The sequence below is a fragment of the Chiloscyllium plagiosum genome, chromosome 22, assembly GCF_004010195.1.
Source record: "Chiloscyllium plagiosum isolate BGI_BamShark_2017 chromosome 22, ASM401019v2, whole genome shotgun sequence".
Lineage (NCBI taxonomy): Eukaryota > Metazoa > Chordata > Chondrichthyes > Orectolobiformes > Hemiscylliidae > Chiloscyllium > Chiloscyllium plagiosum.
The window spans coordinates 48,608,687-48,621,499 of NC_057731.1; the positions used below are offsets into that span (position 1 = coordinate 48,608,687).

At 43.2% G+C, this 12,813-nt stretch overlaps 1 protein-coding gene across 6 annotated transcripts in view; it reads right to left on the reverse strand.

Moving 5' to 3' along the window:
- Nucleotides 1-12,813, reverse strand: part of crtac1b (cartilage acidic protein 1b) — a 334,044-nt gene that overhangs the window by 121,635 nt on the left and 199,596 nt on the right. For all 6 annotated transcript variants that reach the window (XM_043713002.1, XM_043713000.1, XM_043712998.1 and 3 more), the window contains exon 7: nt 3,416-3,561. In XM_043713002.1, the coding sequence (XP_043568937.1) occupies nt 3,416-3,561 (146 nt within the window). The remainder of the gene's footprint in view (nt 1-3,415; nt 3,562-12,813) is intronic.

The following is a 12,813-nucleotide window of genomic DNA, read 5'->3' on the forward strand; positions in this document are numbered from 1 at the left end:
AGTGTGAGCCCAGTGCAGGGGGTGTGTGGGCCCAGTGCAGGAGAGAGCAAGCCCTCATGGGAAAGCCCAGGGTGGAACAATTGCAGGCTTCTGGCTTAAGATAAGGCTGAATGTTTAACTTATTTCTTTATTTTTCTCATTTGTATCTAAGACTTTGTACCCAGATACCTTTGTACCGAAGAGAATGACAGCATTGTACACTCCTCACTATACTCCTGTACTTGATAATAAACCTAATTCTAATTTAAATGTGAAAACAGGGGATGGAAATTGCTGCTCAGCTGACTGAGTACAACCTATTGTTTTCATCTGCACTTAAAGTTGAAATTCAAGTTTAAAATAGATGCAATTATCTACTTTTAATCCTCCTGATAATGGAGCAAGTTAACCAACCACCAATTTTCAATTTGAGATCATGCCATTTATGTTCACTGAGCATTTTGCACTGTTCAGCATCAGAGAGACAGGTGGAGTGATGAATAAAGCTGCGGTCTTTCTACGAAGGCTTCAAATGAGCTTGTCCAATCATTAATTTAGAGCAATTCTGAGCTGATCAAAAGTTGTCTTCGAAAAGCATTAACGTGTCTGCCAGAGTTCAATTGCATAAACTTTAAATGTCTGTTTGCAGCCTGTGAACCCTCTAATGAACATCTGCTAAAGGTTATAACTTAAAGGTACACTGAAACAAGTGGCCAATCAGCTTCTTGATCCTGTTCCACCAATCAATCAGATCATGCATGATCAGTCCCGTACCTCCGTTCCCTCATTCTGGTTCCATTGCACTTGTATTACTGTATAGATCCCAGACCAGTGTACCTCTAGACAGTTAGACGGCAATACGCTACGTAACGTTCCAGTATAAAAGCACCCACTTCACCATCAGTAGTCTGGGATGGGCCAGAGGGTAGAATTGGAGAGGCCTAGAGATCAGGGCAATGGCGACATAATGGTAAGATCAGTGGTTTCATTATCCAGAGACCCAGGACTTGAGCTCAAATCCTATTGCTGCTCATTAAAATTGAATTCATAAACCTGAAATTGATCATCTGTGATGGAAATGTTGTTTAAAAAAACACCCACCTTGTCCTCTAATGTCCTCGAGGGAAGAAAATCTGCTGACCTTTCTCAATCTCACTCCAAATCCACAGCAATGTCTCTTAGCTACCATTGGAAATGGCCTGGAGACCTAATCAGGTAAAGGGCAATTCAAGTTGGACAATAAATACCAGCAATGCCAATATTCTGCGTGTGAATTTTTAAGAAGGTGACAGCAGGAAACACTTATTTACTCGAAATATTGTGAAAGTCTGGACCTCTTTCCCTGAGAAATATGTAAAATCAATTGAGGATATAGAAAGTGAAATGGATAGACCCTTGTTATTCAAGGGCATTAAGTGTTAGCTACAGCCCATTACCCAGACAGGTTAGTCCTTGTTACATATACTCTAAAAACTGGGTCCTAATTGAGGTCAGAATTCACTCGACACCAGGTTATAGTCCAAAAGATTTATTTGAAATCACAAGTTTGCAGAGCACTGCTCAAAAAGCTCATGATTTCAGACAACCTGTTGGACTATAACCTGGTGATGTGTGACATCTGGCCTTATCTACCTCAGTCCAACACTAGCACCTCCACATCACAGGGTTCTAAATGAAACACATGTCTTGAAGTTTGTTCACAACACTGACTGATTTCAGACTTATACATATTTGGGTTTGATGCCTATTGACCACACATGGTAACTCTAGGCAGTCTACTGTCATTACTACAGCTACTGATGGTGAAGTGGGTGCTTTTATACTGGAACGTTACGTAGCGTATTGCCGTCTAACTGTCTAGAGGTACACTGGTCTGGGATCTATACAGTAATACAAGTGCAATGGAACCAGAATGAGGGAACGGAGGTACGGGACTGATCATGCATGATCTGATTGATTGGTGGAACAGGATCAAGAAGCTGATTGGCCACTTGTTTCAGTGTACCTTTAAGTTATAACCTTTAGCAGATGTTCATTAGAGGGTTCACAGGCTGCAAACAGACATTTAAAGTTTATGCAATTGAACTCTGGTAGACACGTTAATGCTTTTCGAAGACAACTTTTGATCAGCTCAGAATTGCTCTAAATTAATGATTGGACAAGCTCATTTGAAGCCTTCGTAGAAAGACCGCAGCTTTATTCATCACTCCACCTGTCTGGCCATGCCTTTAACTGTGTAGCCCCTAAACACGAGGATTCCACCAACTCCCACCCCCACCAAACCACTCCGCCTTTTTCTTTACCTTGAAGATCATCCTTAAAATGTACCTTTTTGATATCTCCTAATGTGGCTTAATCCAATGTTATTATGAATATATTATGAATGGTTTGCGACTTGAGAGGTGCTATTTAATGGAAAGGGTTGCTATTGTATGCCAGCTTTAATTGAAACATCCCGAGGTACTGGTTAAGTGTGGAAACAGAAAAATATTGACATTGACATTGATGTTTTGGGCCCAGTGACCAAGAGCTTGTTAAATAAGCTTCTCACAAGCTCTTTTCTTTCAATCTGGTTCACAACTTGTCTGATTCTAATGGGATAACCTGCAGCCTGGATTACTAGCCTGATTATACTAGGTGATCTTGCTGTGCAGTGGTAGTGTCCCTGCCTCTGGGCCAGGAGGCCCAAGTTCAAGTTCCAGCAGAGTGTTGTAATGTCAGAACAGGTTGATTAGGAAAACGTCTCCGGATACATTACGCCACCATCTCTCCTGTCATCTAACAAGCTGGCCAATGCTTTTACATCGATTGTAACAAATAACAACTCTCACTCAACTCAGTTTTGAAAAGAAAACAAAGTTACACAATGCTGTTTGCAACTCTCTTGCTGTGATGTGCAGCCACTGGGATAACTGAGGACAGGACATACATAATGTGGGAGACCAGCAGCTTCTTTTGCACACTCATAAACAGCAATGAAACAAGACAATCTGGCTTTGTGGGGTTAACTGAGGGGTAAGTGGTGAATTGGCTAAATTGCCCCGTGGTGTCCATGGATGTGCAGGCTAGGTGGCTTAGCCATAGTAAGTGGGGATAGGGTCTTTAGAGGGTCATTACAGACTCAGTGGAATGAATGGCCTCTTTCCACACTGTAGGGATTCTATGGTGCTATAAATATTTGCCAGGGCAGTGGTGATAACGGTCCTAATGTTCTTCAAAATAATGCTATGGGATGTTCTACACCCATCCAAGCACCTATTAGGGTCTTGATTGAATATTTCATTGGAAAACAGGACCCGCAGCAGTGCTGCTCCCCTGTAGCAATGCACTGGAGTCTCAGCGTTTATTCTCCAGCTCTGCAGTGAGATTCGAACCTTGATCCTTGCATATTTATTTTGCAGTTAAAAGACCTCATGAAACAATCACAGACTCTTACCCTAAATCGGACCCTTCCATTCACGCTGGTCTGCAGATAGAAGCGGTGTGGTCCCATCCAGTTACCGTAGACGATGTCCACTTTCCCATCCCGATTAAAATCTGCCAAAGCCAGTCCACGGCCATGTTGCTGAGGGTCATCGATTCCTGAAGGAAGACCATCACTTGTTACAACAGCTTTCCTCCACCTTCCTCCATACAGCCAGCTATCATTCCAAAGTCCCGCTTTCCACTCGTATCCTCTTACCCTGACAAAATTAATCTCTTTCCAAATGTTCACCAAACTCTTCAACCGCCTCAATAAGAATAGCCATTTTCAGAGAACAAAGCTTTCTCACAACCCAATCCTGAACTGATCATTCTTTCACCCCACTATTTTGTAAGAAACATGATCTTGCTTTTCTGTGCAGTTTCCAGACATAGACCGGTAAACACACACATATACACACAAATACATACACGTACACTAACACACACATGCACACATACAGACGCCGATACATGGGCAGATATACATATATAAAGCTGAAAATGTGTTGCTGGAAAAGCGCAGCAGGTCAGGCAGCATCCAGGGAACAGGAGAATCGACGTTTCGGGCATAAGCCCTTCTTCAGGAAAGATTCCTGAAGAAGGGCTTATGCCCGAAACGTCGATTCTCCTGTTCCCTGGATGCTGTCTGACCTGCTGCGCTTTTCCAGCAACACATTTTCAGCTCTGATCTCCAGCATCTGCAGACCTCACTTTCTCCTCAGATATATATATACTCACACATATGCACACACAGATACAGACACACACAGACAGACACACAGTGTCACACACATACAGGTACACGCACATGAACAAAGATATACACAGACGTACGCACTCAGATACAATCATACACAGACATACATGCACACTTACAGATGTGTATGTATACACACAGACACACACACTTAATTGACTTATTTTGCTTAACACAATTTAAAAGCAACTTCGCTTCAACAATCATTCACTCATTTTGAAATGTTTTATGGACATCTCCAGGATGTGATAAATTTCTATATAAATGTAAACCATCTTCTTCAACAGAACATCAATTATAAAACTCCAATCGTCATCCGACAGGACTCCAGGTAAGAGAATTGGATAGACAGATCAGTGCAGCCAAATCACAGAGACATGGTTTTCCTGCAGGCAGGAGAAGCAAGCAATTATCAAATGTGCCCAGATGATTTCATTTGGGATGATGTTCACAGAATTTGAGAATCACAGACAGAAGCCAGTGTCTGTGCTGACTCTGTGAGAAAGCATTTGTGCACTGTACCACAGCCCTGCTTTCTGTATACCATCCTGTGAGTTTACCATTGCTGAGTACCCATCTAATTCCCTTTTAAAATTATTCTTGGTATCTACTTTGTCTACTTTTCCAGATTGAGTAGTTCCAGATCCTGACAATTCTGAGTGAAAAAGATTTTCTCATTGCCTCTCTAATCATTTTCCAGTACTTTTAATCATTTCTGTCATTGATGCACTGGCTAGGGGAAATAGCTTTTCCCTAGTTGCCTCACCAAAGCACTCATCTCTTTGAATAATGGGCTACCAAGTCATCTTCTCAGGTCTAAGGAGAATAATCCTGATGTTCTTGTAACAGGTAAATATCCTCCATACCCTTGAAACATTCCTGAATGGTGGGTCTCAGAACTGTTCAGCAGGACCAGATTTATTAATGTTGAAGCACATTTCCATCACCTTTATATTCTGTGTTTTGATTTAACCCAATGAACCCAAATGCTTTTAGCATGTTGCCCTGCTACCTTTAGGATTTGTTGACATTGAGGCTCAGGTCTCTTTGCTCATTTACACATTTCCAACACCGTGTTTAGAATACAGGCAATCTCTGGGTTCTGAATGGTTTCCTAGTTCGCAAGTTGATTTGTATGCAGGTCAGAACACAATGCAAGACAGTATTCAGCAACTGTTTATAAGCACAGGAAGTGTTCGTAGGTCACGCTTTGAAGATTACACCCCTGTATGGGATTGTGTGTGTGTGAGTTTGAGCGGTCCTCAGTAGGATGTTCATAAATCAGTGACCTCCTGTTCTGTCTTTCCATATTGTTCCTCACAATCTGCATCACGTCACAATCCTCTGCACTGAGCGGGGCTGTGGGTCAGTAAGTCTGCAACAGATCACAAACATGTCTCACCAGCACCTTTTCCAGGGTAATAACGGATGGGCAGTAAATTCTGAGCTTGCCAGAGATGCCAATATCCCATGAATAAATAAAATACACCATCAGGTTTCCATAAGGAGCAGAAGTAGACCATTCAGTCCACCTAGTCCATTGCACCATTCAATGGGATCATGTCTGATTGGATAATCCTCAATCCCACTTTTCCGGCCTTTTCCCAAACACCCTTGATTGTTTACTGATTAAAGATCTGTGTTTTGAATATACCTCATGGTTCAGCCTTGACAGCTGTCTGTGGTAAAGAATTCCATAGATTCAATACCCTCTGACAGAAAAGAATTCTCCTGATCTCTGTCTTAAGCTGCCATTCCCTATAGTGAGCTTCTGCCCTCTGGTCCTAGACTCTCCCACAAGGAGAAACAACCTCTTCACATCCACCCTCTCAAGTCCCTTAAAAGTAATAACATCACTTATCATTCCTCTAAACTCCAATAAGTTCAGAGCCACCTTACTTCATCTCTCCTCATGAGAAAATCCCTCCTTACCTGCCATCGGCCTTTTCTGGACTGCCCCCAACAACAGGTATATATTTCTTTGGAGAAAGGGGGTCAAAACAGTATTCCAGCTGTGGTCTGCTTAGTGCCTTGTATTGTTTCCCTATTTTCACAGGCCATTCCCATTGCAACAATAAACATTCCATTTGCCTACCCTATTATCCACTGAACTTGATGCTAGCTTTTTATGATTCATACCCAGACACATGAGTGACATGTTGGCTCAGTGGTTAACACTACTGTCTCAGACTGCCAGAGACCTGGGTTGGATTCCACCCTTGTCTGTGTAGAGTTTGCATGTTCTCCCTGTGTCTATGTGGGTGTTCTCCCACAGTCCAGAGATCAGATAGATAGGCCATGTTAAATTGTCCCCAGCATACAGGGGGATGTGCAAGTGAGCCAGGGGGGAATGCAGGGTCCTAGTGTTAGAGTGGGTCAGTGCCAACTCAATGGGCCGAATGGCCTGCTTCCATACTGTAGGCCTTCTATGACTTCCAGGTCCCTCTGTTCTGCAGTCTTTCTGCCCAACTAACCACCATCATGAAGTCTTTAGTTCTCCATAAATGCCACTTTGTTCTTTTCTCCCTGAAACGGCACATTTGTGCTTCTGAATATTTCCAGAGCTGGACTTTTAATTTAACAACTCATCAGCATGAGTGGTGTCATTCTGCATCAAGTGGGGGTGAGTCTCTCTCTGATTCTCACTGCCTGCCATAAGCTTATCAGGACTGCACACTGATTAATCGACCTGACTGGCCGAACATTGAGGACGCATCAACGTTGATCAACAAGCCCCCAGAATCTCCCAGGGATTCTGATTCAGCGTGATAAAGCCTCCTGATTGTCACTATCCCATCGCCAATGTCACATCGTCTGAAAACTTTACAAAAGTTATTCCCGAAACCCGATTCCTGACTGTTTACAAAAGCTGTAAACAGTAATGCACCCAAATCTGACAAATGCTGGCTGATGGCGAGAGATAATGAGTGTGAGAGCTGCAGGGAAAGAGAGAGAGAGAGAGAGAGAGAGAGAGAGACAAGGAGAGGACTATCTGGAGATTAGATGCTCCGATCGAAACCACATAACTTGTACCAATCATAAATCAGTTTAGTCAATGGCCTCGATTCTGCTCAGGCCTGATAAGGGGTGGGAGAGGTGATAACCAGGACAAAAAGCTCCTGCTGATAAATAAGAGGCCTGACACTTAGCCTGCTCTCATCACTGCTTTCCAAATCTGCTGACTCCTCAACTGCACCAATCAACACACACACCTTCAACAATCACAACCAGTTTTGCAAAGTTCCAGATTGGCGAAAATCACTTTACAACAAAAGACAATTTGACTTCCTGAGTTAGTGCAGAACGTAGAGTAATACATTACAAGTGGACAGTCCAATTAATTCTCTGACACCCTGAATAGTGGAAAAATATATAGGAGAACGTTTGCCTGCATTTAATATATTACATCTGAGAGCGATTCGCTGTGTTTAATGGAGAAATGTTTGTCTGTCACAGCTTCCACTTCATACATAACAATCCTTAAAGATGAGTGTTGCAAGTATTGGATCTGCTGGACATACCTTTGCTCAGTTAATGACGCTGCTGACTCCTTACTGGGTTGGATTTCTGCCTTCAACACATATTGTTCAATATGTAGGAAACTGTTGGTGTCAGCCACTGGTTTGACAGTTGGACTGACCCTCTAGTGATTCGCAAATCATGTTCTATTCTTTCACACGCACACTCCATTGGTAACTTTCCAAACCATGGAGCAAAACCTTTCAGTGAGACAAGTGCAAATTATGAAGCTGCTTTCCTTTCGCACATCCAGCCGATGAACATAGTTAAAGCAATAGTTAAAAGTAAAATATTGTGTTTCGTGAACTGGAATCTTTTTCGTTATGGACGAGAGCTGCATTAGATTGTTTAACTTCCACATGGTTCCTGAGGTCGGATTCTGGGTGGATCATTTAGGATGGAGGTGAGGAGACATTTCTTCACCCAGAGAGTGGTGAGCCTGTGGAATTCATTATCACAGGAAATAGTTGATGCCAAAACGTTGAAAATATTCAAGAGGTGGCTAGATATAGCACTTGGAGTGAATCGGATCAGAGGTTATGGGGAGAAAGCAGGATTAGACTATTGAGTTGGACGATCAGCCATGATCGTGATGAATGATGGAGCAGGCTCGAAGGGCTGAATGGCCTGCTCCTGCTCCTATCTTTGATGTTTCTACGTCCATCCATCATTGGTGTTGAATGTCTGTTTACAGAGATGAACTGGGAATATGAGTTGACATGAGGAGAGACTGAGTGGGTTGGGGCGGGGGGGGGTACATGAGTTGGTAAGGTGAGGCCATTGGGTATGGTTGGGATGCTGAGGGGGCAAGGGTAGGTGGGTAGGGGGGCATGAGTTGGAATGGAGGGACCATTGGAGTTGATGGAGTCATAGGTTTGCGTGAGGAATTGACGGGGAAGGAGGTGGGGTAATGGCAGTGACACTGGACTAGTAACCCAGAGACCCAGGCTAATGTCCTTTAGGGAGGGAAACTGCCATCCTTACCTGGTCTGGCCTACAAGTGACTCCAGACCCACAGCAATGTGGTTGACTTTTAACTGTCCTCTGGGCAATAAACCCTGGCTTAGCCAGAGATTCCTATGTCCCGTGAGTGAATCAAAGTAAGTATTCTGGGAACAGTGGATGCTGGAGATCTGAAAATAAAGTAGATATTGCTGCAGAAACTCAGCAGATCTGGCTGCAGCTATGGAGAGAGAAACAGAGTTAACCAATTGAGTTTGTTATGACTGTCCTTCAGAACCTTATTTCAAAGTGCCCCCAAAGAAGAGTCAAACTAGTCACCAAACATTAACTTTGTTTCTCCCTCCAGAGACTGAGTTTCTTCAGCACTTTCTGCTTTTATTTATAACATTTTGGAGACATCAGTTCGAATCCCACCGTAACAGATGATGAAACTTGAATTCAGTCAAGGGCTGGAGTTTAAGGCTAGCCTGATGTCAACCACTGTCAATTATTGTAAAAGCCCATCTGGTTCAAACACATCCTTTGGGGAAGGAGATCCTTACCTGCTCTGGCATATACATGATTCCAGATCCACAACAATGTGCTTTACTTTTAACTGTCCAAAAGGCAATTAAGGATGGGTAATGAATGCTAGTCTAGCCAGTGACTCCCATATCCCTGGGTGCTCAACAAACTATGGTGGACCTTGTAACATGCTCGCTTCAAACCTCTGTGTGTCCCTTAGCGCCAAATCCTCTTACCAGTCTTAACCTTCAATACACTCAATGACTGGGCTGAGAATCCCAAAGAGTCACAACCCTCTGTGTGAAGATATTCTTCCCTGTGCCAAATGGCTAACCCGATTCAATGGGCTGAATATCCCGTTTCCGCGCTGTCAGGATTCTGTGAGACTCCACCCATGCTCCTTAACATCTGCAAACTCAAGACCCAACAACCAGATGTTTCTGAAAAAGAGTCACAACAGACTCGAAACGCTAACTCAGATTCTCTCTCCGTAGATGCTGTTAGACCTGCTGAGTTTCTCCAGCAATTAGATTAGATTTCCTACAGCATGGAAACAGGCCCTTCGGCCCAACAAATCCACACCGACCCTCCGAAGATTAACCCACCCAGACCCATTTCCTGTATTTATCCCTTCACCTAACACTACGGGCAATTTAGCATGGCCAATTCACCAGACCTGCACATCTTTGGAGTGTGGGAGGAAACCCACGCAGACACGGCGAGAATGTGCAAACTCCACACAGGCAGTCGCCCGAGGCTGGAACCAAACCCGGGTCTTTGGCACTGTGAGGCAGCAGTGCTAACCACTGAGCCACCGTGCCACCCCAATTCTCCAGTGTCTGTAAGAGGTTTATGGCTGTGACCTCTATCTCCAGTGAGATCCTATCTCCTAAACAAATCTCTATCATTTAGGAGCCTTTCCAGGCAGAAAACAGGGAGAACCTTCAGTTCCAATCTGCCCAATAACAAATTGAAAATTAAAGACTCCCCGAATGAGCCTTTTATATATAGTTTTTATTCCCACAATAGGACACTGAAACAAATGATAACATTTAATTGAAAGAGCTGTTCAGGTGTCAGGAGCAACTTTATGACACCTTTATTAAACTTATAAACACTGAGGATAAACTACTAAATGTGTCCTCCTCTCTGTCCGCCACTTTTGTTTCCTCATACAGTCTTTATAAGGTAGATTTTATGAGGCTCAGTCAGACCCTGCACACAACCAGTTGAGAATACAAACGATTTTCACTACCATTTTGTCCTCAGTTGATCGAACTCAGTGCACCGTTCCTGTCTCCAAAAGCTAAAAAAAAGCTCAGGAAACAACAAGAAGGAAAGTATCAAGTGGTTGGTATATCTTATTCTTTATATCTAAACCATCCCTCGATTAGATTCTAGCCTGTAGCTCACTCCTAGGTATCTGTAAAACTATACATAAACCAGCCCACACCCCTCAATTAGGTTCTAGTCTGTAACTCACTCCCAGTTATCTGTTATTCTATATATAAACAACCTTAAACCCTTGATTAGATTCCAGTCTGTAACTCACTCCCAGGTCTCTGTTATTTGGTATATAAACCAGCCTGAACTCACCAATTAGATTCTAGTGTGTAACTCGTGTCCAGGTATCTATTATTCTATATATAAACCACCCTGAACCCCTCAATTAGATTCCAAACTGTAACTCACACCCGGGTATCTGTTATTCTATCAAGGTTCCTCATCATAGACTGGTTAGATCACATGGGAGAACAAGCCTTTTTTTTTTACAGAACTGTATCAAAGACAGAGGGTGGTGGTGGAGGGTTGGCTTTTCAGACTGAAGGCCTGTGACCAGCGGTGTGCCACAAGGATCAGTGCTGGGTCCACTACTTTTCGTCATTTATAGAAATGATTTGGATGAGAACATAGGAGGTATAGTTAGTAAATTTGCAGGTGACAGCAAATTTGGAGGTGTAGTAGACAGAAAAGATTGCCTCAGAGTAACAACAGGATCTTGATCAGATGGGCTGGTGGGCTGAGGGGTGGCAGATGGAGTTTAATTTAGATAAATGTGAGTTGCTGCATTTTGGAAAGGCACATCAAGGCAGGATTTGTATACACTTAATGGTAAGGTCCAGGGAGTGTTGCTGAACAAAGAGTTCTTGGAGTGCAGGTTTATAGTTCCTTGAACGTGGAGTCACAGGTAGACAGGGTACTGAAGAAGACATTTGGTATGCTGCCTTTTTTGATCAGTGCATTGAGTATAGGAGTTGAGAGGTCATATTGCAGTTGTACAGGACATTGGTTAGGCCACCATTGGAATGTTGCATTCAGTTCTGGTCTCCCTGTTGCAGGAAGGATGGTATGAAACTTTGAAGGGTTCAGAAAGGATTTACAAGGATGTTGCCTGGGTTGGAGGATTTGAGCTATAGCGAGAGGCTGAATAGGCTGGGGCTATTTTCCATGGAGTATTGGAGGCTGAGGGGTGACCTTATGAAAGTTTATAAAATCATGACGGGCAGAGGTAGGGTGAATAGACAAGGTCTTTTCCCCCCAGTAGCAGAGTACAAAACTAGAGGGGAAAGTTAAAAGGGATCTAAGGGGCAACTTTATCTCGTAAAAGGTGGTGCATGTATGGAATGAGTTGACAGAGAAGTGTTGGAGGCTGGTACAATTACAATATTTAAAACGCATCTGAGTGGGTACGTAAGTAGGAAGCATTTACAGGGAAACGGGCCAAGTGCTGGCAAATGAAACTAGATGAATTTAAGATATCTGGTCGGCATGGGCGAGTTGGACAGAGGGTCTGTTTCCGTGCTGCACAGCTCAACGACTCTATGACTCTACATTCAAAGACAAACTTCAAACCTTGAAAAGGCCCACCAGGTTAAACAGCAAGTAGCTAATAGGGAGATATTTGGGGGAAAAGAGACCATTCGACCAGAAGGCCACAAGAAATAGGAACAGGAGTAGGCCATTCGGCCTCTCGAGCTTGCTCTGCCGTTAAACATGATCAGGGCTGATCTGACAGTCTTCATATCTATTTTCTTGTCCCTTCTCTATAATCCTTGAATCTTCTAATGATCAATAATCCAGCTCTCTCAGAAGGTCAGTTAGTTCAGTTGGATGGACAGCTAGTTTACAATGCAGAGTGATCACACCAGCATGGGTGTGATTCTCAAACAGGCTGAAGTTCTCATGAACGTCTCACCTTCTCAGCCCCTCCCCTCACCTGAGATGTGGTGACCCTAAGGTTAAACTCACCATTAATTGTCTTTCTCTCTCTGTCTAATTAGAGAGTGGGACTATGGTAGCTTTGCCTTTAGTGAAGATGGAAACTTGAGTTAAAAAAGTCAGTTTAACTCATACTTTTAATACCTTTGACGTAGCTGACAATTTAAGATCATGTAGTTATGGATGTTTTGCCTCTTGTTCTGTTTTTGGTGACTTAGACGGTGAACTTTGTCTCTTCATTCGCTTGGTAAACACTTGCATTTTGGGGTGCTTAAGAAAAGAGTTACTGCTCTCTCATCCGAGATCATAACACTATCTCAGTCTCAGGAAAATCCAACTGTCTCCCAGGACCAGAAGCTCTGGGGCTGGGAGAGTATTCCTGATTTCTCCAACCCTTTAGCAAAACA